The 25,535-nt window shown below is 35.2% G+C and overlaps 1 protein-coding gene across 4 annotated transcripts in view; it reads right to left on the reverse strand.

Annotated features, from left to right (window-relative positions):
- LOC130586850 (peptidyl-glycine alpha-amidating monooxygenase-like) overlaps positions 1-25,535 on the reverse strand; it is a 36,187-nt gene that overhangs the window by 7,285 nt on the left and 3,367 nt on the right. For 3 of the 4 annotated variants that reach the window (XM_057387764.1, XM_057387763.1, XM_057387762.1), the window contains exons 6-9: positions 23,129-23,316; positions 22,103-22,174; positions 10,163-10,468; positions 5,491-5,620 (exon numbers count right to left, since the gene is read on the reverse strand). In XM_057387764.1, coding sequence (XP_057243747.1) covers positions 5,491-5,620; positions 10,163-10,468; positions 22,103-22,174; positions 23,129-23,316 — 696 coding nt within the window. The remainder of the gene's footprint in view (positions 1-5,490; positions 5,621-10,162; positions 10,469-22,102; positions 22,175-23,128; positions 23,317-25,535) is intronic. The other variant, XM_057387765.1, reaches the window with a different exon arrangement.

Below are 25,535 nucleotides of genomic sequence, written 5' to 3' on the forward strand. Positions count from 1 at the left end.
GGGGGGGTGGAAACCACCTCTTTCCCCACAGGACACAATTTCTTCTAAGCATCAACTCGCTTCAGATGTGAAGGGGAGGGCCAAGCCTCTTCCCCCTTTTTGGCTTATGATCAGTCCAGTCCTCAAAGCCCAGGTTTTTTATCTCGGGTGCAGAGCCTCTCTTTTCTGTACAGGTCTACCATTGAAGGAACAGTCCTTTCAAGAAAAGTTTGTTTTCTCCATATTCAAGTACCACAGCACAGCACCTGTCTTCTCTTTACTGTGTATCCATTTTTTCTCGTATCTCCTCACCCTCCTCTTCTGTCCTCCCCCAGTTCATGATACTTTTAGTTAACTAAATGCTAAATGGCGGCCACAATCTATCTTGTTTTGAATTCTTCTTAAGTACAAGAGTACACATCATCACAGAGGTGTAATGCTCATGTGCAATTGACCCAGGCCTGACTAACAGACTGTCCATCAACCTCAGAGCCATAATGGATTGGTTCTGAAACACAGGGGGCAGGGCTCCTTTTACTGGAGAAGGAGAATGCTTCTAGAACTTTGTCACAGGAGCCATCTTTGTGGTTTCTTGGTTCCATCCCCCACCACCAAAAATCAGACTGAGTAAAACCAGGACATTTGGTAAACAATACACTTTGTAGTCACAGAGAAGGCTCTGAATAAAGCTATTAAAACTATGTATTGTACAGTTCTAACAGTGTCACATCTCCTTAACACCAAATATTTACATGTCTGGAATTTTTAATGTGGAGAGGCAACACTGGCTTCATATATAACCAGAAAAATCTGTAACAGAATGTGTTTCTGCATAAGCTATGATTAAAAAATAGTATTTTAGATACTGCCATTGCATTTAGTAGCTATCTGTAACTCTTTACTTTCTGGTAGCAATAATTTCTGATAGGAGTAATCCTTTTCACTATGAATAGTTAAGCCAAAGATGAAAGCTACTAAAACTATCTCCAGAGTTCTGCCATCATGTATAGGGAGACGCTGGGTAAATGGCAGTGACATGCAAAGGCCTACACTGGTGTTGTACCTTTGTGTTTGACCATGATTCAGCAGGTGCTCTTCAGAATTCATGACTGTAATCTGCCATGGCAAGTTCTCATAATTCTAAACTGTTTTATTTTAAAAGGAGTCTTAACACTCGTAAGGGCTTACTCTAGGTTTGGATGACCACAAGTGGAGCATCACCAATGGACAGAACTAATCTTATTTTTAGTCTACACAGAAAATTGCAGAAAATCTGCACGCATAATCACAGTAAAGAATCCTAGTGATGGTAGATACCATACAAAAGAACGCCACAGGGAACATGATTGTGTGTCTGTAGAACTGATTATTTAGACAACCTAAAATAATTACTGGCTTTCCTTGTTACAATTTTGGTTCTTAGCAACGGTACTGTCCAGAATCCTAAGTATTTCCTGCTTTTACCAGCTCTTCTGAGAACTAAGCACTTTCAGTGTAAATAAGACATTGTATGGTATGCAAAGAAATTCTAGTGAACTTGTAAATGGGTTTATGGGAGTGATCTCCTATTCATCTTCTCCCTGCCAAACTTCTTTCCTAGGAGGATGATCAGCATGCTACAGAATCACACTTGCTTCCTCCCAGTGTATGAGACTAATTATCAGGCTATGTTCCTTTATTTTAACTGATAAATGAGAACACAAACAGTACTGATGACTTCTAGCTTAAAAGCAGTGAGACCAAAACCATACAAACAGAACAACTAAACACAGTAGTTGTACTGCTCTGAAATATGGTTTTCTCATAGGTTCTGCGCTTTGTTACTGAAGGACAAGTAAAATCCACCGCATATCTCACTACTTGTAATTTCAAACTCCAATGTATTCCACAATTAACGTTTCTACTTCTCATCTGGCCACTTCACACTAACGCAAATAATTTATTGCTAGATCTAGTATCTTCCTGGTAGACTACATATTAAATTTAGACAGACCACCCGATCTCCTAAGCCCTGAAAGAACAACCCTGAGGTCTATTCTTGATGAATATCCATCACCATTGTGGTACTGTGCTCAACCTGCCTACCTTGTTAAGAATGCAGTATCAAGAATGCAACTCATATTATTTAACAAGTTCTTTATAAATTGGATGAATAGTACACATTTTTCGTCACAAAATACAAAATAACTTCCAACTGATTCATTGTTTCGACAGCTGAATAGTTTTGATTTTTTCATGCTACACAACACATACTGCATATAGCAAAGACTGTTCTGAAACTGAAGAGGCAACGCGATACAAGAACCTAACTTACGTAGGAGAATTTTTTTTTTAAATCATGTGCTGAAGGAATGCTACAGCCACTGCAAAGTTGCTACTGTATTACAGGACTTGTCACTGCGTAACTGCTTTTGTGCTCTAAAGCAGACTGAATTTACCTTGTGCAGCAGCATAGATCATTCAACCAGCTATATTTAGCTGAATGAGGATCTAGCTTTTGTGGGATATGTTAATAATGCATTGGAAACATTTGTGCATAGCCTAACAGCATAGACTGTTTTTCTTTAATTTTCTTCTATACTGAGCTGGTGAAGCATTGAAACAGAAATAAATTTTGGGCTTTCAGGCTATTGATTTACCATGTTTACAATTTTGTAAGGAATATTATTCTCAACTGTACTTGCAGSTAATGATAAATGTTAACTTAAAAGTCTGGTAACTTCTTATGCCTCCCTCATAATAYTGTCATGATAAAACCCTTTCACAAACCATTTTTTTTCTCTACTCCTTTCTTTTTACACCATTTTTTAACCATTACTCCTTACTTTTTCACCACAACCCATGAAAGGGTCCCCAAACTCTTTCATATGCCCATGTATACCCAAAGATAAAAAGGGAAGGCTGACTTAGACAGCACATTTCTGTGTGCCTCTTCTCCATGCACAAGATGTGGAACAACAGCTTAACCACAGGCATGTTTTCAAAATAGACTTCTAAGCCACTATACTCTATACAATAAAGGCCTACAGAGGTCCTAGTTCAGCTGACTTAAGGATGCCTACCAACACTAGCTTTCCTACACATTGATTATGTTCCACAAGAAGAAGGAAAAAATGACAAGAATTGTGAACAAAACCCCTCAAGAATTAGGATTTAATGTGTAGTTATCTTTATGGAAGGCCATGTATAATGTTACCGAGTGCTGCTGGTACATACATGGATTTCCAGACTACATATCACAACTCAAATCTTCTCCAGCCACACCAAAATGAAGCTGAATTTCTATCTGTCTCTCAACATGGTTGATTCATSATGCTCACTTGTTGTTTTACAGAATGTTAATTTTATTATTTTTTTTTTTTTATCAGTAGGCTTTCCCGGTACTGCTTGATCTCAAACTCAAGATTTGGGCTCTGGGTTGTTGCTATACCTCAACTTCCAGATACTCTAAAATATGTATTTCAGAAGGACTAGCCTATTTTCACATATTTTTAGAATTCTTTATTCAACAACATAAAGAACAGCACTTATGTTAATGAATAGGAGGATAAAAGAACTCAATTCAGTATCAGCTTTTACAGAATACTTGGAGTCTGAGTAATACAAGATGCATAATGCACTGTCCTTTCAATTTTTTTAGTCAATATAAATTTGAGCTAATCACTGATGTACAAGATTATAAGAAATGAATGTTTGCCTGAACTGCTGCATTATGTTATTTAGCTTAAAATAACTTAATTGCTTTCATAAAACACTACTCTAACCATAATTTGTTATTATAATGTTCAGAATACTGTCCTATTTTTCAGACACTATGTGTCTTGGGTTGATTTATGATAACATTCTATTCCTAAATTCCAGCTACTTGTATGCCCAAAATGTGCTTGTTCCTTTAAATGTGACCCAGAAGAAGGGGCGGCTGGGAAGCCAGCGCAGACGGTTAAAAGCCGGGGCTGCCATGCACACTGTTTGTTGGGAGCTCAGCTGCAGTGTCGAGAACTCACCTTACTGTGTGCAGAGGAGTTACATTATTGCCGCTTATCTAGCTTGGGATTGTTAGCTTGGGCAAACAGCTCTCCCTGAACTGCCACCCCCTCTATGACTTGTGTGATTTTCTTCTGGAGCAATTTGGTGGGGTTTTGGTCCAAAAAACCGGGAAGCAAGCACTGATCAGACGGTGGGGACAAGCTGCGCCGCTCTGTCTCATCCCAGACTCCACAAGAAGCCAAGCTGGCAACAGAAAAGCACACCGAGTCCTCTGTTTCATTCACAGTGAGGAGAGGACTACCACCAGATTGCCCCTGTTGCCCAAGCCACCACGTGGACTTTTTTTTTTGTGTTTTTCTTTTCCCTAGAACAAGAGCCGCATCATCTTTCTCAGCACCATGTGCGGAGCAGCTGTGGGGAGAGTGGGTAGCAAGGGTTCCTGTACTTTTAAATATCTAGCAGTTACTTTTTTTTTATCTGTCTCCTGTGGGCACCTTGGTTTGTTGAGAAACTATCTTTTTCTTTTCACTTTTGCCCRAACATCTATTTCATATTGGTGGGAAAAAATTATCAAATTTTTTCACTTCAGAAGGAACATTTACCCTATAACATTTTTCTCTGAAAACATTGTCGCAAACTTAGACACTATGTTATCTTAAAATTAATTCATCAGGATTTGAAAACAGCCTCACTCTTTAGCCTTACAGCTATGTATACATATGGAGAACAGACACTAAGAAGATTTTTAAAAAAGCAGAATTTTTTAGAAGAGTGTATTTTAAAATATCTTGCAGGCTTAGACTATTTCTTCCCAGTAGTCTGTTACAATTTCTAAAGTGTCCATATAAACACATATACAATTTTAATAATCAAAGACGTAAGAACCCTGTAAAATAATGACAGCAATCTTTTAATTGAAAATTCTGTTCTTAAAATAATATAACTTTTAAAACTTTACAAACACTAGAAAAACTACTATTTTAAAGCTTGGACATGTCTTGCTTTGAGTGATGCTTGATGCAGCAAATTTTATCAAATTAGTAAAACTAAGTCCATTTTGAGACAGTACCTTGTAACAATCCCATTTTATTCATTGTATATAGACACAAAGAAGAATGAAGATACAATGGAGATAGCTTTGCATGTCTTAAACGCAAGTACTAATTGTAGTTTATCATACTAAAATATTATTCATCCAGGCTTACTATTCCTGCTAAGAGATATGGAGAGGTAGGGATAATTAATCTTGGTGAATATAATACTAACGTGGCCATACAGTTGAAGGACCTAATGCACTATGTTCTTTTCCTCCGGAGCCGGAGACACGTTCTTACTTTTAAAATCCTAATAACTCATCTTGAGTTGTCAGTCACCTCTTCTGAGTCTCTGAAAGGCACTTGCAGCCAAAGAACTGAATTTTTAAATGGGAAAAGAACTTCAATCTTCTTTTCCCTGAGAAGATATACAAACAGCACACAGGAATTCGACCTTCTAATCTGCAATTCAGCAAATGTCTTTACTTACTTTTCATCCCAAACACGATCACCTCTGTGGAAGACAACCAGGTTATTTTCAGGGTCCAGAGACAACCCAGAAACTTGGCCTAGATTGAGCTCTAATCCAGGCCACTCCACAGCCTCCTCTATGTGGAAATCTGACCAAAGAAATAAAAAAAAAACCAGATGATGATGCACCATATTTATTTAAAAAATCCAAACATGGTTAACCAACATTTGGTACAGACTGTTGGGAATTACATGGATATTTTCTTACATGCAGTATTTCAATCTAATGCATTGCAATTTAATTCCAAGCATAGTTTTAACACAATAAAGCATGCACAAACACTGGCATCCTACTACATACAGATGACACAAATGTCAAAACTGCTTTTAATTCCATTCTTTTCTCCACTGAAAGATTACGAAAATATACAAACACCAATCAAATCAGCAGGCAAATTTCAATATTAACTATCAGTTAAATAATAAAAACCATGAATCACTAAATAAAATATGTGGTAGGTGAATGATTCGTGGGGTTCTTTTCTATAAAGCTTTCAACACTAAGAAAAAATAATTCTTGTACTTAAATAGTAAAACTCAACTAAGAGAGAAAATTCAGTTTCAACTTAAAGATTAACATTAAAAAGATAAAAATATGGTCTCTTCAGTCACTCTTTTATGTAAAAGCAGAGTGACAAGAAAAAAAAGCATAAACTGTTCAATATTTGAAAAGTTGCAGAGTTGATTGCAAGGATTAATTTCTCATAGATCACCTGCATAAATACTATTTGGAAGAGGCTGCTCTTGTGTTGTCTGTGGCAATATATTAAGAGACAAATGAACTAGATTATAAAAAATAAAAATGTAATGGCAAAAGAAATCTAATTCTGATAAGAAAAAGAAAAGAAAATTAAAAATCCTTTCTATGTACTAGGAAACCCACTACAGCTTCCTTTCAGAAACTGATTTGTCAAGCATAATTCAGGTATCTTTAGAAGGCACAGTTTGCATGTGGGCACATACAGCTAAACTGAAGGCAAGTAAGAAGCAATTTCTTTGAMGTTATGTGAAACTGGAGCCATTTCACTAATATTAAGTGTATTTGATAGTATCATGCTTTACTTTGCAACTTCCAGTTCACCCAAAGTTTGTGAGTTCTGCTATGATCCTAAACACCAATCACTGGGTTATCATCTAGGCAGGTGAAACAGACATTCAAATTCACAAAGTGCCAGAGCAGCCTGCTTTGAAACAAGACAGATCACAGATCCAAGAAGTCTGAGAGGGTTCACATTGAAGAGATCTTCCAACAAAAGGAAAAATTAAGCAGGAAACCATGCATAAAATCTTTGAACGACCTGATAATACCCTGACCTGACACTTGGAAGAGATGTAGTCTGAGGGATAATAATTCTCTACAACCTACACAAGGGAAATACAAAACCAGTGCCGAAAACCTACCACAGACTAGGGGATGCTTTACGTGTTTAGATTTAGATATCATATCTAGAGTAGGTGACAAAACCAAAAGAAACCTAAAGCTGTCAACAACTGCAATGAATCCAAATCAGTAATCAAAAACTTCTAAAACAAGAAATTCTGCASTGTAGAAATTTTAGCTAAACAAAAGCTCCAAGCTAAAGGAAAAGCTGTTTTAAAAAATGGATAAATATTCATACTTCTGTACAGTTCAGCTGATTACAGCAGGTGCAGTGCCAAGTATACTCATGGATATGTTTGGATTTTGAAAGGAATAAAAGAATACAAATTCAGTTTCTACTTCCTAACTTGCTCATCCCATATCTCTTTAGGTTCCAGAAAGGTTGTCTAGGTTCCATGTTATAAAGCCCCTTGGCCTCTGAGCCTTTTCAAAAAAGGTAGGAAAAAAAAAAAAGCTGAACAAAGGAACACTAAATTTTGGGCTCTATTTGGTCTCTCGAAAGGCACATACTATAAAATACAAAATGCTTATACTTAAAGGAATAAACAATAAAATGAATGTACAGGGGAGAACAATCTCATCACAAGACCTCCAACCTCAATATAATCTTTAGATTTTACCACATTTTTCCAAAATTGGTTAATTAGCGTTACATCTTCTTTTTCTTTTGCAAGTCTCATTCTGGAAKTCCTTTATACAGGTTTATCTCAAGGCAACTAGCTTTTAACAAAATCTCACTAAATCTAGATTTAATTTATCTAAGACTTACTACCATTTCCCTAAAAGAATAAGTGGTCCATGGAACAATTTCCTCTGACACTAATGAAAATTGCTTTCCCCACTGAAGTAATTTACAATTACTTGGAAAAAACAAGAACACCAGTTTCATTGTAAATTAGATCTCTAAATTTAAGTGCCAGATGTTCTACCTTTCAATGTTCTTTCATTAAAAAAAAAGAAAAAAAATGGAAGAATTACATGCTTTAGAACATGCAATGAAGTCTCTAATCAAGTGAAAAATTAAACTYTTATATTTATTGACACAATTGTAATTTAGTCTCCCGAATTCCCTGGAAAATCATTCCAGCTTCTAACATTACAAAATGTAAGTTGTTGCATTTATTCCCTATCATCAGAATACTCATTTGAATCATATCAAATTTAACTAAGCACTGCATGGAGGGCTTTTTAAATTGGAAAATTACACTCTTAGCCTTATTTAGGAAGTATTATGGTACTAGATGCAATGATAAACAAACAACTTGACTGATTAGTGACCAGTCCAGGGTTACAAGCTACGAACAGTGCTGGAAGTGCAGTAGTATACAAAATTTTAACATTTACAACAACTTTACTTACTATATTAGCAACTATTTCAGGCCAGTTACTTGTTAAAAATTGGAATATTGGCAAGACTAAAAATATTAAACTATTTTAATTATTTTTTAAATATAAATTAATTAATTATTTTAAAACATAAATTAACATAAATGAAATTAGTTTAACTGAACAGTCTCGTCCTAAGAAAACGGAGATTTTTTTTCAATTCAATACAGTTTTTGATGAAAATTTTTTATTAAATCAAGACAAATTTACTTCTTCCCTTGAAGAAAGTTTTGTTATGGAAGATTTTGTTCTTAAGTATGTAAATACTCCCCTAACAAGAAACTAAATATACTCTTAAAGATTTTATGGCTACAAAAGTTCTTTTGCCAAAAGATGGTAGTGACAGCTTCAGCAGGTCAGTAATTCTGTAGTTAGAAGTATTACATACATAAAGAAACAACCCCAAAAAATTGCTAATTGAGAAAATGTCAGGTTTCTTTTTYCTTATATCTCAAGAATGCATCATTTGAAACTTCATTTATTAATTAGTCCTCCACCAAAAAATTTCCTCCAAATGAATACACGGCTACTGACATATTTGAGCAAATGCTTTCTGTAGGTAGAATTCATGCAATAAGTTTTGTCAAAATAAGCCATTTATTCATCTCACTGATATTCCCTCCTCTGGATTGGTGAAAACAGAAATTAATTTTCTCCTTTGCCTTGTACACACCACATGTTATTAGTTTATGCTGAAAAAATTCCTTTTGCAGAAATGCTATCCACATTACTTTCCTGAGCATTTAATTCCAATGAGGTTAATGGATTTATTTATGATTTATGCGTATGTCAGGCACATAGTAACATTCCAGTAACATTCCATTTTTTTGCCCCTTACCAATAATTTGACCAGCTCTCACTTAACTGGATAGCACAGCATAACATTATAAAGTCCTCATCTTTAGTTTTCTTTTAAACACAAACCTAAGATTTTGCTAAGCTTGAACACTGTAAGAGAACTTCACATAAGCAGACAATACATGCTAACATTATGAAGAAAAATAAAAATAAAATGGATGTTGGATGATACATGTATATGAAAGTACTTGGAAACATCAATCTTGGTGGTTGTAACATAAAAGCAGGCATGTGTGGCTACAGCTTATGCATACAGATGGCTTTCATGCATACATATCAGCTTCTTTTATGAGACAGTTGTCACATGCTGCATTATCTGGCTTTCCACATTAGCAAGTAAGGCTAAGCACTGTCAATATCACAGAGACCAAAATGCAAACAACAGTTTCACGGTTTCTGCTGTCATAGAAACCTGAAGGGAATAAATTGTAGTTCTAGCATAACAAAGCAGCCTGTACAAGAACATTTGGAAAATCAAGCCCTATTTGAAGTCAATATGCAGAGGATTTTACTTCTGAAGAATTGTTCAGGATTAACTACGACTCTTTCTGAATGAGAGAAGAAATGTGATAGAATTACAGCAGTAATTTTTACAAAATTGTCTATCTGCCAAGTCAAGGTAATCAGCAAACTATTTCAGTGACCATTTTATAATACCTACTTGTATTAATTTCTTCGCTTCCTGTGACTACTATATCCTGTGTTTACCTTGTTTGAGTGTAGCTGATATAAAATCATTAAGTAAAAGTCTTTAGAGTATAAAAAAACTACCATATTGTTCAGAAACTACTGGCATTGTGCCATCAGCATACATTCTTTCTTCAYACATGGAGGGGGAAAGAACCCCAGTGAAACACCTCCAAATTAGAGGGAGAACATTTCAATAATTAGAAAAACTGTAACAAAAAATACTTCCAAGCCTCAATTGATATTCCCTTCAGATTTTGCTAATGTGGATCACAGCTCTTAAACTGCATTTAATTGTATAAATTAACCCCTAACCCACCTCCTTTATGTTCTTTTTCCCAGCTTCCATCACCATGTTTAGACTGTTGTAAAGAGAAATGTCTGTTCTCTGGTGGCCTCAAGGTGGACTGTAGTCTGTGAAATTTGTGAATTCTGTCTCTGACAAGAATAGTATTGTCCCTTTCATCATGATTTGCGATCTCTCTGGCAAGATCTTTCTTTTGGACTACATTAGCAATCTCTGCTACAAGATCTGATTCTACCTTTTCTGTAGGCTTGTGCTTATGCACATGCACAACATCTTCCCTTTCTGCTAGAAGCTTAGAAAGGAGTGAATACAAACCACCTGTACAGAAAAGAGAAAAAATAAGAGGAAAGGAGGAAAAAGCCCATTATAACAGATCAAATAGTTTTAGAAGGTTTCAGCAAGGTATATTGTAACAAAGTTATTCAGTTATTGGCAAAGTAGCAAAGAGGAATTGTTTCCTCAGGAACTGAAGGACCCACATTTCTAGTGTAAAAGTCAAATTGTGACTGACTTTAATTTATAAATAGATGCCCACTTTTACATGACACTCTGGCATAAAAAAATCATCACCTCTGGACAGATGCTCTTGGGAACAAGGAACAAGAGAAAAAGGGAAAAGGAGAACAAAAGGAAAACATAGGCACATTTCAGCGGAAGAATATTTATGATGGATTTACCTGGATTTGCCAGGCTACTGCASAGTTGTCACATTGTCACAAAACAAAGAGGGAACAATTCTACAGATTCATCAAATTTTTCACTTATAAAGACAGTAATAGACAACCATAATACTTTTCAAAACGTATTTTTTTAAGTCTGTCATTTTATAAGAAGCTTAAGCTGCAAGAAAAAATGWATTTCCCATTTGCAAACAGATCCTATAGCACCCACTATAGAAAAAAGACAAAGCAGTAAAGCTGAATGTTCCATTACATCTGCTTTTATTTATTCAATCTGGATGGTATCCCTTCTTTTACTCCAAACAGTAGCACTCCTTAAACACAGTATCATCTGGCAACAAACGGAACACTATCTTCTCAAGGTGCTTGCTAGTACTGCAGTAATCACTGTAACTTTCTTAGGCATCAACAAAAAATTCAATGCATTCCAGAATAATAGCTCAAAACAAAAAAATGAGAATAGAATTTATTAAGCAAGTATCTTGGCTTCCTGATGCAACAAAACTATGATACTTCCTGTTAAATATTACTACACCATTTGAAAGGAGATTTTCAATGTGCTTTAAGAATWACTGCAAGCAGATACATTTCTATTTCAAACACAAAATTAAGTGTGTAAGTCCCTAACAAAATTACTTGCAATTAAAGAAACTGTATTATTTTATGACAAGTTACATAGAACATTTTTTAGAAAAGTGAAACTATACATAGTGAAGCCTTCACACAAACTGAATAAGTAAACAAGCAAACAAACAAGCACCTCCCACCTCTTCCCMAAAAAAATCAAACCCCAAAAATCTGATTCAGAACCAGAAATCATTTTTGAAAATAATTTTAAGAGGATCTGTCATATAATTAAACAGTCCCAGTTCAATGTTTTATAGTAGGATTCCACTCCTTGCTGAAAATTAAATATCCCAGATGAGATATTCTGTCAGAAAATAATTACTAAAGTAACAGGGCCAATTTCAGTGAAATTAACAAAGCAAATTGGAGAAGAGAGAAAATTATTAAGCTGTATACCAAATATGAATAATTTGCTTCAAATACAACTGATAAAGCTAGAGCACTCTATTATTTTATTATTGTCATTCAATTAATCCAACTACCAACTCAAATCAAATCCAAGTATTTTAAAAGTAAATCACTTACATTTTGGTTAGAAACCATTTCTGTTCTGAGAAAGATTTTTAACTAAATTAATCAGATTCAATAGTCTGAATTTAAAGCAACCAATTGAAGCAGAAAAACAGCTGAAATTTCCTTTACTTAGGAAACATTTGGTATTAAAGTACTCTCCATTGGCCTTTTTCTTTCCCAACATTWAAAAAATTAAATTATGTCATTCAAAACAAATATTTTGGTTTAATCTACGGATGTAGACCCATAGATGGAAAGAGCCAACTAACTCCCCTACGAGGCAATCATTTCTAATGAGAGGTCTGAGTGGGAGCAACAGTGCTCTCCCTAACATAAGTCCCTAATCAAACAAGCCTGATGCTATTTTAAACTACAGCCCTTTAGAAGTAAGTTTAGTGATCCTTAYACAGCTCACTCTCTCCTAGTTCTCCAACAACTGACTAATCAATTACTATCTAATCAGGAACAGTTTGTACAAAGGTTTCAGAACTCTCAAAGCTTAGATGCTCATTCCACTTGAGTGAAGTTTGACATCTTCACGCTCTAGTCAAAGCACTGCAATCTATCTCTCGTGTGCAAGTGTTGTCACAGAATAATTAAATTATTCTCTAAAATAGATACTGCTTGTTGATTAAAAAAAAAAGACAAGAAAGCTCTTTAGTTTACCTGATTAGTTTAGCTTCTTCAAAAGAAACTGTTACAAGATAGAGCTCAATAGAGGACAAGAAGAAAAGAGAGCAGGAGAATTCAATTAAAAACAACAAAAGTGAATAATTTTCAGGAGAGGTTGCTTTCACAGAAAACTCCAATCATCTTTAAGGAAACTGTTAATCAGGGATTCAAGTCTAAGTAGGTTGACCAGTTCTGGCTTTCTCCTAAAACAGAGACAATGACTATGAGCTATATGAGGAACCTTCAAACAGTGGAGTATAGAGTAGGCCATTCTGAGTACTAGTCATGATCAGGGGCTATAGATATTTTCCAAGCTGAGCTTGTCCTGTTAGAGCTTTCACTGAGCAGGGTTTTGTAACCACAGAAGTTAAGAATACTTAGGAACTGCTTGATTGTATGGTAAAGSGTGTGCATCAGAGAATGGAAGCGGTCAGAAGTGTAGCAGCCCTGAAACTGTAATTCTTTTCTTACGTGAATGTGTTTAAGAAAATGAGTATGGAATCTCCTCATCCAAAGTTAAAAAAAAAATATCTATGAAGTCCACATACCTGACCAGTATCTCCATACTTTTGGCACAAACACTAGGTTGAAGTGCCCTGTAAATGTTTTGCCATCTTGACAGAACTCATTACAAGGCACAGAAGACGTGGATGTGATTTAAGTTTTCTGCATACCCAGTGTATTCAACTGTACCCTAAATTCCACATATTGAATGTGCGTCAAAGTTTTTTTCAAAGCAAAGTTTTGATTGTGATCTCCAGACAGATTCCAATAATTTGTAAGCAGTGTAATTTTAAGAAGTGGTTCAGAATTCCCTAGATTTAACTCGCAAAGAGCAGAGTAATGTTTATTCTGAGTAAAAGCTGCTCTGTGCAAAGCAATATCCAGCAAACATCAAGGAACTATCTTGTGCTGCTGCTTTACAGCTGACTTAAGMAACATCCTTCAGCTGTTCCAGTTGGTACGTCTGAAGTTACTCAGTGGGAAAGGAACATTTCTTGGTCTTGGCTGTGATGAGACAGCCTGGCCTTTAGAATGCCTGGGTATGACCAGATGAAGACACAGGTGAAACAACCACTTGATCTTAATGAAAAAAACTGAAGCATAGCGGTACAGTCCCTGGGGAGCTGCCTGATTAGGCCACATTTGGAGAGGATACTTGTATTTCTTATGTCCAAGCTTATCAGCACACTTCCCTCTGATTGGCTATACCCACCTACAGCTTATTCTTTCTGGAGGAAGTGAGAGCAGTCAAGACCAGCATCTCCAGAAGAAAATGCACAAACATATTCTTGTAAGTTTAAACTTCCTATGATGGTTCTACACTACCAAAGTCTTTTACAGAATAATGCTCTGGTATATAGTCATACAAATAAAATTGTAAATGGGCAACTTCATTACAGAACATGAGTTGAACCTCATCTGATTTAATAAAAGGTCAGATTAACATTGATAAAACAGTTTACACATATGATTTTTTTTAGTCATGAGGTTTAGTTTTTGTAGTCCTGGAAGGAGCAGGGARTTAGTCCTAACAACCCTTATGGGTTTCTTCTAACTCAAGACATTCTATGACTCTATGTCTAAAACCAGTCCTTTTATTTTTTTCCCAGCATTAGAACCCAAGTTCTGCAATCTGCAGTGAGCAGTTGCTGTCCGTAGACCCCCAGCAGCACACCATGGTGCTACTGGAAGCRCTAATACCCAATACAGATGAAGTATCTAGCCATGGTGCTGAAGGATCAAGCTATACAGATCTGAAGTTCAGCCATTGCAAGCTTGCCTAGAGAGCATGAATGCAATAAGATACATAGGTGAAAATGAATTTTACTGCATTTTAGAAAAAAGACAAGACATCCTGGTGGTGTCTGAGAAATTTCATATCCAGAATCTGTATTTTTGTCATAATGCCTGCACAGTTTCACTGTGATGGTTCAGAGAGCCTCCCTAGTCTGTCACCGGCATTCCAGACTCATGTCCTTCATTCCAAATTCATGCCTTGCTCTTATCATAACACGACCAAGAAGCAAGTTTCCACAGCTGACTTTGGGCTTCCCAATGATCTCTGAACAAAAAAGGGTGTATTCTGAGACTGCATATTTCTGTCTTAGCAGGATGTGCTTCTGTTTAGTGGGTTCATCTGACAAAAGTGGTCAGGGGTTCTGCCCCTTCCTAAGTACTGAAATCATGAAATTATATGGATACAACTATGACTCACTTCAGCAGAACTACTGTTCCTGATAAACATATGGAAGCATCTGCAAATATCACTTGCAAGACTGTGAAAATGTGAGTAAATGCCTCCAAAATAGAGTTTTTAAAAATTCAGTTTCATTTTCTTTGCCTTCTTTGGCTTCTAGATGAAACTACTAAGGTTATTATAATATACATACAGAAAGTAACACTGATTGTGGAAAAGAATAGGAGAAAGGCATAGAATGACATTATGTAAATGAATAAAATCTAATGTCTGTTTCACCTGATATTTAATACAGTATGACATAATAGGCCAAAACAACTTTCAAAATGTCTTCTAGTCTGTAATTATTTTTCATGCAAGTCATCATTGAATCTGTTGCTTTGATGAAAGCATTGGAACAGTTCCTGAGAATGACAAAGTAGTACATAAGGCTGGTTCCTTTTTGAAAGGATTTGAGGGGCTGGGAAGCATAGATATGAAGAAAGGAAAACAGTTAAGCTATTCTAGGGCTTCTTGGCCACCATCGCTGCSCTAAAGTGCTATGTACTAACAGCACAGCCAAACTGAAATATTTGAAGAACCAAGAATTGCATCAGGTCTCAAGGCATTTCTAAGCAGCTTACAGAGCTAAAAAAAAAGAGGATGGAAGAAAAAGTAAAAAAAATTAAATAATTTGCTCTCCTCTTCTGTATCTGCATGTCCCTCAGAAGGGCTTTTACTGCTACCTCAATGTAAAAGCATTTTGTTTCTCATTAATCATTTTTTCCCTATCAAAATATTTCAATGTAGATATGTTTTGAGAGCCCAAGCATAGTTTTAAAAAAATCACTAGGTTACAAGAGTTTGCAAATGGGAATATGTGAAAGCTAAGTAAAAATATGCAGTAAGATGAAGAATCTTCACTGAATATTACATTTTGTTACAGACACACGTTCTTCATCCATAAATCAAAACTTGATACCCAAAACCAAGGCTGCTTGTAGCTACCCAATGGCCCTGCTCTTTTCTTTCCTTCCCGACTAGTAATAAGTTCCTCACAAGCACCAATGACTTTGTTAAAATAAAATATATTTATTAACTACTTCTAGATAACTAGCAATAAACACAATGAAACATATGAATGAAATATACAACATTTCACTGTGCTCATTTGGATATACTACAGACATTTGAATCCCGGCATAGGGTGCACCTCAAATTTCTATTTCATGCAGAACATACTTTGAAATACATTTAGTCTCACAAAATGATGTGAGAGTATGTTTATTACAAAGGAGTTCTGCTGTCTTTAATGTAAAGAATCATCATGTTTCATTTTAAAAAAAGAGACAGCAAAATTATAAAAAAGGAAAATATTTGCCAACAATATTAATATCAACATTAACATTATTATAATTAATAATTTGGGCTTGTTTTAGATTTGTGATATGACTTGATAACTCTTCATGTACTAATACATCTTCCATTTCTTCAGATATATTAAAGATATTATAAACAGTTTTTTGTAGTTGTTCATTGATAGCTAGCATTTTAAAAAACACCCAGGAAACATCTCTCTATAACTTTAGGAGCCAGGGAACATAAACACAGGGTCAGACAGTGAAGACTGAAACATTAAAATGGCTTCTTTCCATGCATGTTGTATTTCCTGCTTAAATATGCAACTTAGAGCAACTGCTTTTTTTTTTTTTTTTTTTTTTTTTTTTTTTTTTTTTTTTTTTTTTTTTTTTTAGATCTGATGCTTCTTTCTTCACTGCGCTCAAGATGCTTTTGGGAAGATTATGAATAACCTTATCCTAATCAAAGGCTCATCTGTTATTTACAACTTTGAGCAGGATCATTTAGTGTTGAGAGCAAGAAAACCCTCCGTGATTCTGAATCTCCATAATTAGAATTCTCTAGTGGTATAGACCACTCTTAGTATCTTACAGTAGCATTTTCTTCCAAGGTGTAATTCGGTTACTTTTGTCTTACTTTTGTACTCTATTTAAGGCACCTCATACAATCTCTGAGCACTAAACATGCATCCAAAGCCTGAAAAAATCTGAAGGTTTTTTTGTATGTCTGGCCTTAATCTAAAAATATCTCACTTAATTCTATGCATGCCACATCAATATTGGAACATGAATTCATCTTCCATTTCAAGCCTCTCAAGAATTTTTAACCACCTACTAAACCAAACTCCTCTCTTTTCTTACAGCCATACACAAACTAGCAAGAGTATATTATTACAAATTTATTTTACAAAGCAATGTAACCCATGATGACATAAAAATACATCAAGTCTTACTGGTTGATGCTGCTTCAGTGGCTTTGCCATGTAACAAAAACACATTATTGAAAAGCTAAAGACCTGACTGCCTGATGATTCTCCATTCCCCTTTCTTTCAACATCTGTGACACAAGGTCACAGGACTCCCTTCACATTTCCCCCTCCTTCTCTTTCCCTTAAAGAAACAAAAGACAGATGGGCAGAAAGTGGAGGAGCTGTATCTCCTTCTTTCACTTAAATCAGAGGTTTCTCTCCYAGATGCAAAACCACCTAATTCAAAACATTTTTATTGTAACAAGCTTTTCTCAGAAATGCAGAACTTAACAGAAAATATGTAATTCAGCACAAACATTTCAGTTTCCCAACTCACAGATTCAGCTACAACCTAGCAAAATATTTCCAGCTGTCTAACAAACACCTTGTGCAAAATACTTATCTATGTGTCTGTGTGTGTGCAGTCATTTGCAAACATACTATACAACTAAAAATAATTAAAAGATAGGGTAGGCATCCAGCAGGTAATAAATAGCAGATTTTATGTGTAACCTATATCCAGACCCCATTTTGTACAGATTATGATGTTAAATTTTCTTGCTAAGAAACTTCCTCCTACAATTAATGGGCTATCACAATATATGAATATTTAACTTATTCAAAGAGTCCTTCTCCAAGAACTCCTAAGCAAGTGTTTTAACTAAACAGAAAGACTTCTAACATTTTTATTTCACCATGTCTGTTTATGAAACACATGCTTGCATTAAATTACTTCAGCCTGTCCTATGAAATTATGGTCTGTAATTAGTATTATTTTACTAGACATTGCAGTCAGAATGGTCATTTAGAATCCATTCATTTTGGACCTACATATAGAAACATCTGAGTGTGAATTTACAGGGTACTTTGTACCATATTCTACACCTTACATTCAAGGCACATTTCCAGTCAGTTTCAGCAAGAGTTGTCTATATACAGACTTAGCTTCTGTTGTTTGCTTTGTATACCCTCAAAGATCGTGAAAACATATTGGGACATCAGATTCACCCAGCTACCTAGAACCACTCTGCAACCCTTACCAGTCTAGAGAAAAACACACTGTAATCGGAGGGCATCAAATTGCCTTAGACTATGGAGCTGTATTATTTTCTTTGTTTATGATTTCTATTACTATGCACATTCTAATCTCTAAAACAACGAAGTAAAAATGCAATGAGGTGTTTTCTAGGTGAGATGGTGGTGTCGCCATTAGGACAGCAATTCTAATGACTACAGACATGAAGCTCAGCTTTATAAAAGCTAACATCTGAATGCTTAACTAACACTGTAATACTTAAATTCAGGTTTAATGGGATTTCAGTTAACACATTCAGCTGTGAAAAAGGCACCTCACATGAATTTATCTGGAACATTCCAAAAGAAAAATTTTAAGTTCATTTATATTGAACTTTCCCATTTGAACTCCTGAATAAATTAGTCTCATGACAATCATGAGATAATCAGGGATAAGGGAAAAAAAACCCCACTGTACTGGCACTACCAACACCAACACTGAGAACAGCTGCAACTTTTATTCACTTCAGATTCCACCATCAGAAGCAAAATACATGTTACTTTTTCAATACTAACTTCTAAATGCCCTAAGTCAGAGAGAAGCAAAAACTTTCATAAGTACTTTTATAAGTGTCATGGCAAACATAATTTTTTACTTCACTGTACCAGAAGTACAGTGAAAATCTCAACTCTTTTCTCTCCCATATATGTGTATGTGACATAAATGCACACATATATGTCCATGTAAAACAAAACCCGAAGTCTAGTTTTGGGTTTATAAGCTGCTACTGAATTTTTGGCTCAAGCCAACCTTGAATTTTCCTTTAAATTATTTTTAATACACGTAACATATTTTATAATAATATAAATATAACAAAATAATTGTATTAATTTAGCTAGTAAAAATTCTGCTCCTTCCACATCAAAAAGTTTATGATTGTATCTAATATACACAAAATGAGATATCAAATAATGAGCCAGTCGAAACATTAAATTGTGGACACATGATTGACCATCACCCATCTTAGTCTTTTATTGCTTTTAAGAAACTACTCCTGCTACTGTTTATATGCATGAGWCTAAAACTTTCAGGTACACCATCAGCTAACTTTCTCAGCAGTAAAGGCTGCTTCACTGCTTGCACTCCAAAACGAACTATGCTATGCTGTAATATAGCACAGGAAAAGTGATAAACAAGCAGAATAAAACACATTTAGGCCTTTATTCAACAGGAAAAGCCATATGGTAGATATAGTGAATGCTAATATATGGATTTTGGTCTACTACATCTACTGTGTACAATTTAATCAGACTTCTAATGATGAACAAAAAATAAACGTACATAGTATTTGTTTTACCAGGGACTTGATGCTTCATCAGGAACAGGAAACTTTCCAATGCACCAAATGTCTCAATCAACTGCATTTTCTAGAATAATTCACCTCCTATAAACAGTTTATCCTCACCAAACAGTGACACTGCTGTTTCAGAAACAATATGATGAGGTCAGTTTCATTCAGACAAACTCATTAAAAGTTTAGCAGAGATTTGGCTTTGTCTTCATGCAGAGTGCTGACTGACTTTGTGATAGTCACCGCTTATTTCAATATATTTGCGTTGTTTATTAATGTGCCTCTAATGAGTGAAGATTATGGAAACGAAAATTCAGTGTAAAATCAATGGTAACATGTGGGAGTACCAGTATAATGAACATCCTGTGTGTGAGGAGGTACATCTATGCCCTGGCAAACATGCGATACACACATTATTCGCAGGCAGATATTTCCACATGGTAGACTTTTTTGGTTTATTCCCTTTGAGGCAAATGCTAAAATTTAAGACCACGGATATAAAAATCATCTCTTTGACCATGTCCCTAACCTCCAGGTTAATAAGCACCTCCATGGCAGCACAACAATTTAATAACTATTTCAAATGTAATAAATCACAGGAAAAGAAACCCATGCAAGACAAAACACAGAATTATTGGAAAATCGTTGAAGTACTTTCTTCAGAGAAAATCAAAGGTTGAATTTACCGAGAAACACRTCAGCAGCAAAAGAACTAATCAAAGACTCAGTTTTGGCGTCTCTGTGTTTTGTAGATAAGGTTATCATACAGAGAATATCGTGCCAGAACATAAAGAGAAAGACTTGTATCCTTTACCTCCATAAAAATACGTACTTATTTAATGACCTTAACTTCAGTGAAAGAATGCATGGGCTTCTGTGTTGCTCAGGGGTCCACTGCCTCCTCCCTCCAAACTGTAGAATTTTCCTGTCATTAAGGTTTTGTTCAAATTTGGTTGATACTGACTAACTCACTAGTGTTAACTGAGAAGATGCATGAACTGGCAACACCATTGCTTAAAACTGATTTGCCCCACAAAACTGGATTCCAATTTCCACATAACTTTTACAGGCACATTTTAGCAGACCATTTCCAGCTCCTGGTTTTACCAGTGTATCTTACCAGATGATTATCTACTTGCAGAACCACTCACTAAACCAGACACTTAACTTCCCCTCTTTGGAGACAAAAATAAAACCAAACCTGATTTGGTTTTGCCTGTTGCCTTTTTTTTGGCTTACTCAGACATAATTCAGCTGGGATTAGAGATGTATCAGTATAAAACTGAATATAGGTTCAAGTAMATGATGGGAGAATTTATCTTAAGCTAACGATTAAGAACATGAAAAGAAGTTCACAACAACTACTGTGTTTTGGTATTTCACATCATGAGCTCAAGCTATTTCAAATGGACAAAACAATTCTGTGAGTTTCCATAGAAACATGCTAGATGAGAATGTATACTAAATAGTGGTCGCCGCAAACCAGACTGCATTGCAGAAATGTCTTTAAAATGCATTTCAAAGACAAATGAAAATGATTTTAACAGCAGGACCTCTTTCAACATTTTTTTCAAACACTAATGAATTCAACAAAACACACACATAACAAGAACTGCAGCCAAATGCTAATGCACTTATTGATAACATAAAGATAAAGCAGATGGTCAGCATAAATTTTCATGTAACTTTGGAAGCTAYAGAGTGCTCATTTTGCTCTGAAAAAGGCTTAAAAATTTTGAATTGTTTTTCTTTCTTAAAAACATGCATCTTGAATTGACTAAGATAAATATCAGATATGACATTGTAAATATTGCTTCTAATAGTTCAAGGTTCTTTCGTTCAATATGGTTTCACGCTCTAGAAGCTAGCTTTTATGTAACTGAAACTTAATTATTTGAGTTAACGCTAAAAAATGGCAGTGTACATTCGAAGTGTCACCCGTTAGGGAGATGTTATCAAAAATTCTAAAAGCAGGCCCAATCTTTGCTCTCCTTAAAAGCAAAAGTAAATTTGCTTTTMTTTAATCTTTGAACCTCAATGTTGGTCAATGAAATGTGTATGAAACTGCAGCTGAGGTTTTCCCCTTAGTCTCAAGAAAAATCTTGATACKGAGGCAATATTTTTCTAGCAGTATATGACTCACAAGAACTTAAGTAGAGTTTTAAGATATTTCTGAAATATAAATAATATTCTGAGTATTTCTAAATGCTTTAGAGAAGTCATAGATTTTTTGTTCCCTCCAGCTTAGCATTACACATTTCTGTGTGAGTTTCAATGCATACATGCACATATACACAAATATACTGAAAAATARTAAGTATTAATTTGCACTCAACCTGCTGCATGTACAGCAAATATTGGAGCATAAGAACATTGTTTCCTAGTACACACATAGTAATATAAACTGAGAAATCAATGAAGAGTTAATAGCAAAGTTATATACAGAACACATTATGCATGTACAAATAAAACACAACCTTCGCAAATTAAATAAAGAACAGGAAAACCTAATGAAAAACCAGCATATAATTTATCAGTATTTTACATTAGTGAGTCCTCTACTTGACATAGAAATAAACAAGTACCTACCCTGATCCAAAATCTCTGCCTCTTCTTTTTTGGCTTGCTGCAGCAGATAACTTGGATCGCTATCCTTTGTTTCTGTAAGATGGATTTAAGATACCAGTTAACCTTTGATTGTGAATGGAATTGAGCAAAATGCTCTTCTGAAATGAACATTAGGCATGTTTATCTAGAAATAGTTGTTGTATGAAACCACAGCAGTAAAACAACTGACAACTGGAGGAAAAAAAAAAAATTATACTTCTAAGATAGAAGTAGAAATAAACACAGAAATAAAAATGTATATACAACATATATAAGCAAGCGCATACCCTGATCCAAAATCTCTTCCTCCTCTTTTTTGGCCTGCTGCAGCAAAGAACTTGTATCACTATCCTTTGTTTCTGAAAAATGGGTTTAGGGTAATGCATATTAACCTCTACAAGTGAACAGAAATAGCTCCCTACTGAGAAAAAAATACCCTTCTGAAAAGAATACCTGGTATTTTTATCATAGTACCACACAATGCAACAGTAAAAATGTGGAATAAAAACCTAAGATTCATACTTGCTACACAGACATACTTTCAGATTACTTCTGGATAATACTGTTGCTGCAACTTACATGCCTACTACTGTTCAATGTAAAGATTTGCTTCCTTCCATAACAAGGCAGCAGAATCTAGAAAACTATAGAAATGTTACGATTCAATTTTGTAGATAATAGATAGAAGATAAGGTAAACACTAAAAAACTGTTAATATAAAGTTTAGCATAGAAAAAGAAACCAATTGTTAGGGCCCACAGGTCATATAGCTATAAATATAGGCTGGAAATTGGAAGACAACATCAAAAAGAAACAGAGAAAAGACTCTGGCAAGCATTTCCACCAAAACCAACAGCARAATCCCATGATGGTTTATTAACTGCCAATTTGAATTTTATGCAGAACAGCATTACTTCTCTATGAAAACTCTGCATACCAAAACAACATACAGAAATAGATTAGTGGGCATCAGATGACTTGAATAAAACGGATTACAATATTTTTCACCTTCATGATGTCCATGCATCATCCTCAGCACATCAGACTTGACTGGAATAGGAATATTTGCCTCTGGTGGAATATTTCTGAACATTTCAGGGTTTGCATTCTGTGTGCAGGTCATATAAGAGACAGCATGCTTGGCTTCCATATAGTACATAATGTAAAAGTTACACATTTCATCATTGGCAGTACCCCTACAAAACACAGAAAAGACTCGGCACTTAGGAAAAAAAMTGAGTTGAATATCCATCCAACTTGTTAAATAGGATACTAACGTATTGCAATCAAATATGTAAATGTTCTGAACTAAAACATGCAACACCTTCATTGCAATGAGTATCAGAAGCCTCTTTTGCTTTTTACTGGAGAAAACCCGTTTGCCCAGACAGAATGCCCATGTAGCTCAGAAATTCTTAACAATTTGGTTTTGATTCTACAGAAAATTGCATCTTCCTTCTTATTTCCCCAGGATGCTCCACACAGTTGCCTCTGTGCTGCCACCCATTCACATGTTTTGATGAAATATGTGAGAGCTGTCTCATTCAKTACATTACTATTCACTTAATTCTCTACAAATCTTGGACAAATGTAATTTGAAATTGTTGCAAATAATAGATACGTTTCATTTCAGTGGCTTCTTGTTATGACAAATCTTTCCCCTTTTCCCATTCAAGTGCATTCATTTATTGTCCAATCACACTGGTTCTAATACAGCAAAACTTACTTGCATTACATACTGAGACAGAGTAAGTATCTCTTAAAGAGAACATAGCACTGTCATCTCAAGAACAATTTGTTTCATAAGCTTCTGTAACAAAAACCATGAGTGCAAGGGGAATGATTAAACACTAGCAAAGTTCAGCTCCTTGACAAATGTCATGCATGTACTTGAAACAGAAATGGCTCTTCCATACTGCTACATAATCCTATCTTCAACAGAAAAACAGCTGCCACAAGAAGACTTCTTTTTGGAAAAATATTGCTTTGTGAAGCAGAGTATATATGGCTTTTTTACAAATGGTCTGTTTCTTCCTCTGCCATACAGGTTACTATGTTTTGTTTAGAGCTACAATCCTAACAATGAATAAGCTAGGACTTTTAGAGAGAAGTTCATAAAACACAAGGGTTTACGTCAAGATTTAATTAGCTTTCAGAATTAAACAGTGAGCCATAACCAATARAAAAATACAGAGGTGTTCTATTAGCTGTTTTCAAAAGATATCAGTGCTTTTCCAGCAGCATCCTGCATCATTCCTTTATTCACCATAGCAACAATAATGACACAAGCCAGAGAGGGGAGAGAGGGAAACATGGGAGAAGAGAATGTTTCAAAAGAGAATTGGTTATCTTTCCATGCACTGAAAGTTTAGCATCCCTTGGAGACAACAAAAATGAGACTCTAACTGGGCAAGCTCTAGTTAAGCTTTTAGAAAGCATTAACTTCACTGCTGGATCTCTGATTCCATCACTGTAGTTACTTCCTTTAAAAACTACAGTAGAAAATGGGATGTGGAAACCACACAAAGCGTGGTTCACCTGACATGCTACCATGTCTAAGCATTTGTGGTGGTTTAGTTTCAGATGGCAGCTCAGTACTGCCACTCACTGCCCCCACTCCTGCCCTCCCCATAGTGGGACAAAGCAATACTTGTGGTAAAATAAAATAATACTTAACAATAAGTAATACTAATACTAAAAATAATTACAAGAATACCGATAAACAATATGGCATGATTCATACAATACACATTAATATAGCGCAAACAAATTACAATGAGTAAATTTTTAAAAAACAGTAATTATAGTAATATTAACTGTAATGAAGAGGACAGCAAGAGTTTCCCCACTGAAATACTAGTACCTTGAAAGACAATACCACAATTGTCCTAAGACGGTTACTAAAACTGTAAGGATTATTCAACAAACAGGAACTACTTTTGGTAAAATTAGAAAAACAGGACAAGAACTTCCTGAACTTGGGAATAAAGGTAATCAGTTACATTAAGGTTCTAGATACACATKTTTAGTGTCATTTGTAAAAACCTCTTTTCATTTTTTTTCAACTGTTACTTATCACTATTTTAACTACCCACTAAATGGTGATAATTCCAGGTTGAATCTTTAACCCTCCACTGAGATGCGATCTTAGGGTGCTCAGTACAGGAAATATCTCTCCTTGGAATGCTGCAGCACACACCCTCAGAATGAAAAGATTTCCATAGATTATCTTTGTATCTCAACATTTGCCTTAAATTACAGTTCAAAGAACCAGAGCCAGCTAAGAGAATATTAATATTGTATCTATTTTTACAGCTGTATTTGTCCACTTCATCTTACTTCACAGTCTGAGTCTGTCAGCTGAATAGTATCAGTTACAAACAGGAAAATCTGAACTGTGTTTATTATTCTTAGT

The sequence above is a fragment of the Malurus melanocephalus genome, unplaced genomic scaffold (genome assembly GCF_030028575.1).
Source record: "Malurus melanocephalus ecotype Western Australia unplaced genomic scaffold, MMel_1.1 scaffold_1356, whole genome shotgun sequence".
Taxonomy (NCBI): Eukaryota; Metazoa; Chordata; class Aves; order Passeriformes; family Maluridae; genus Malurus; species Malurus melanocephalus.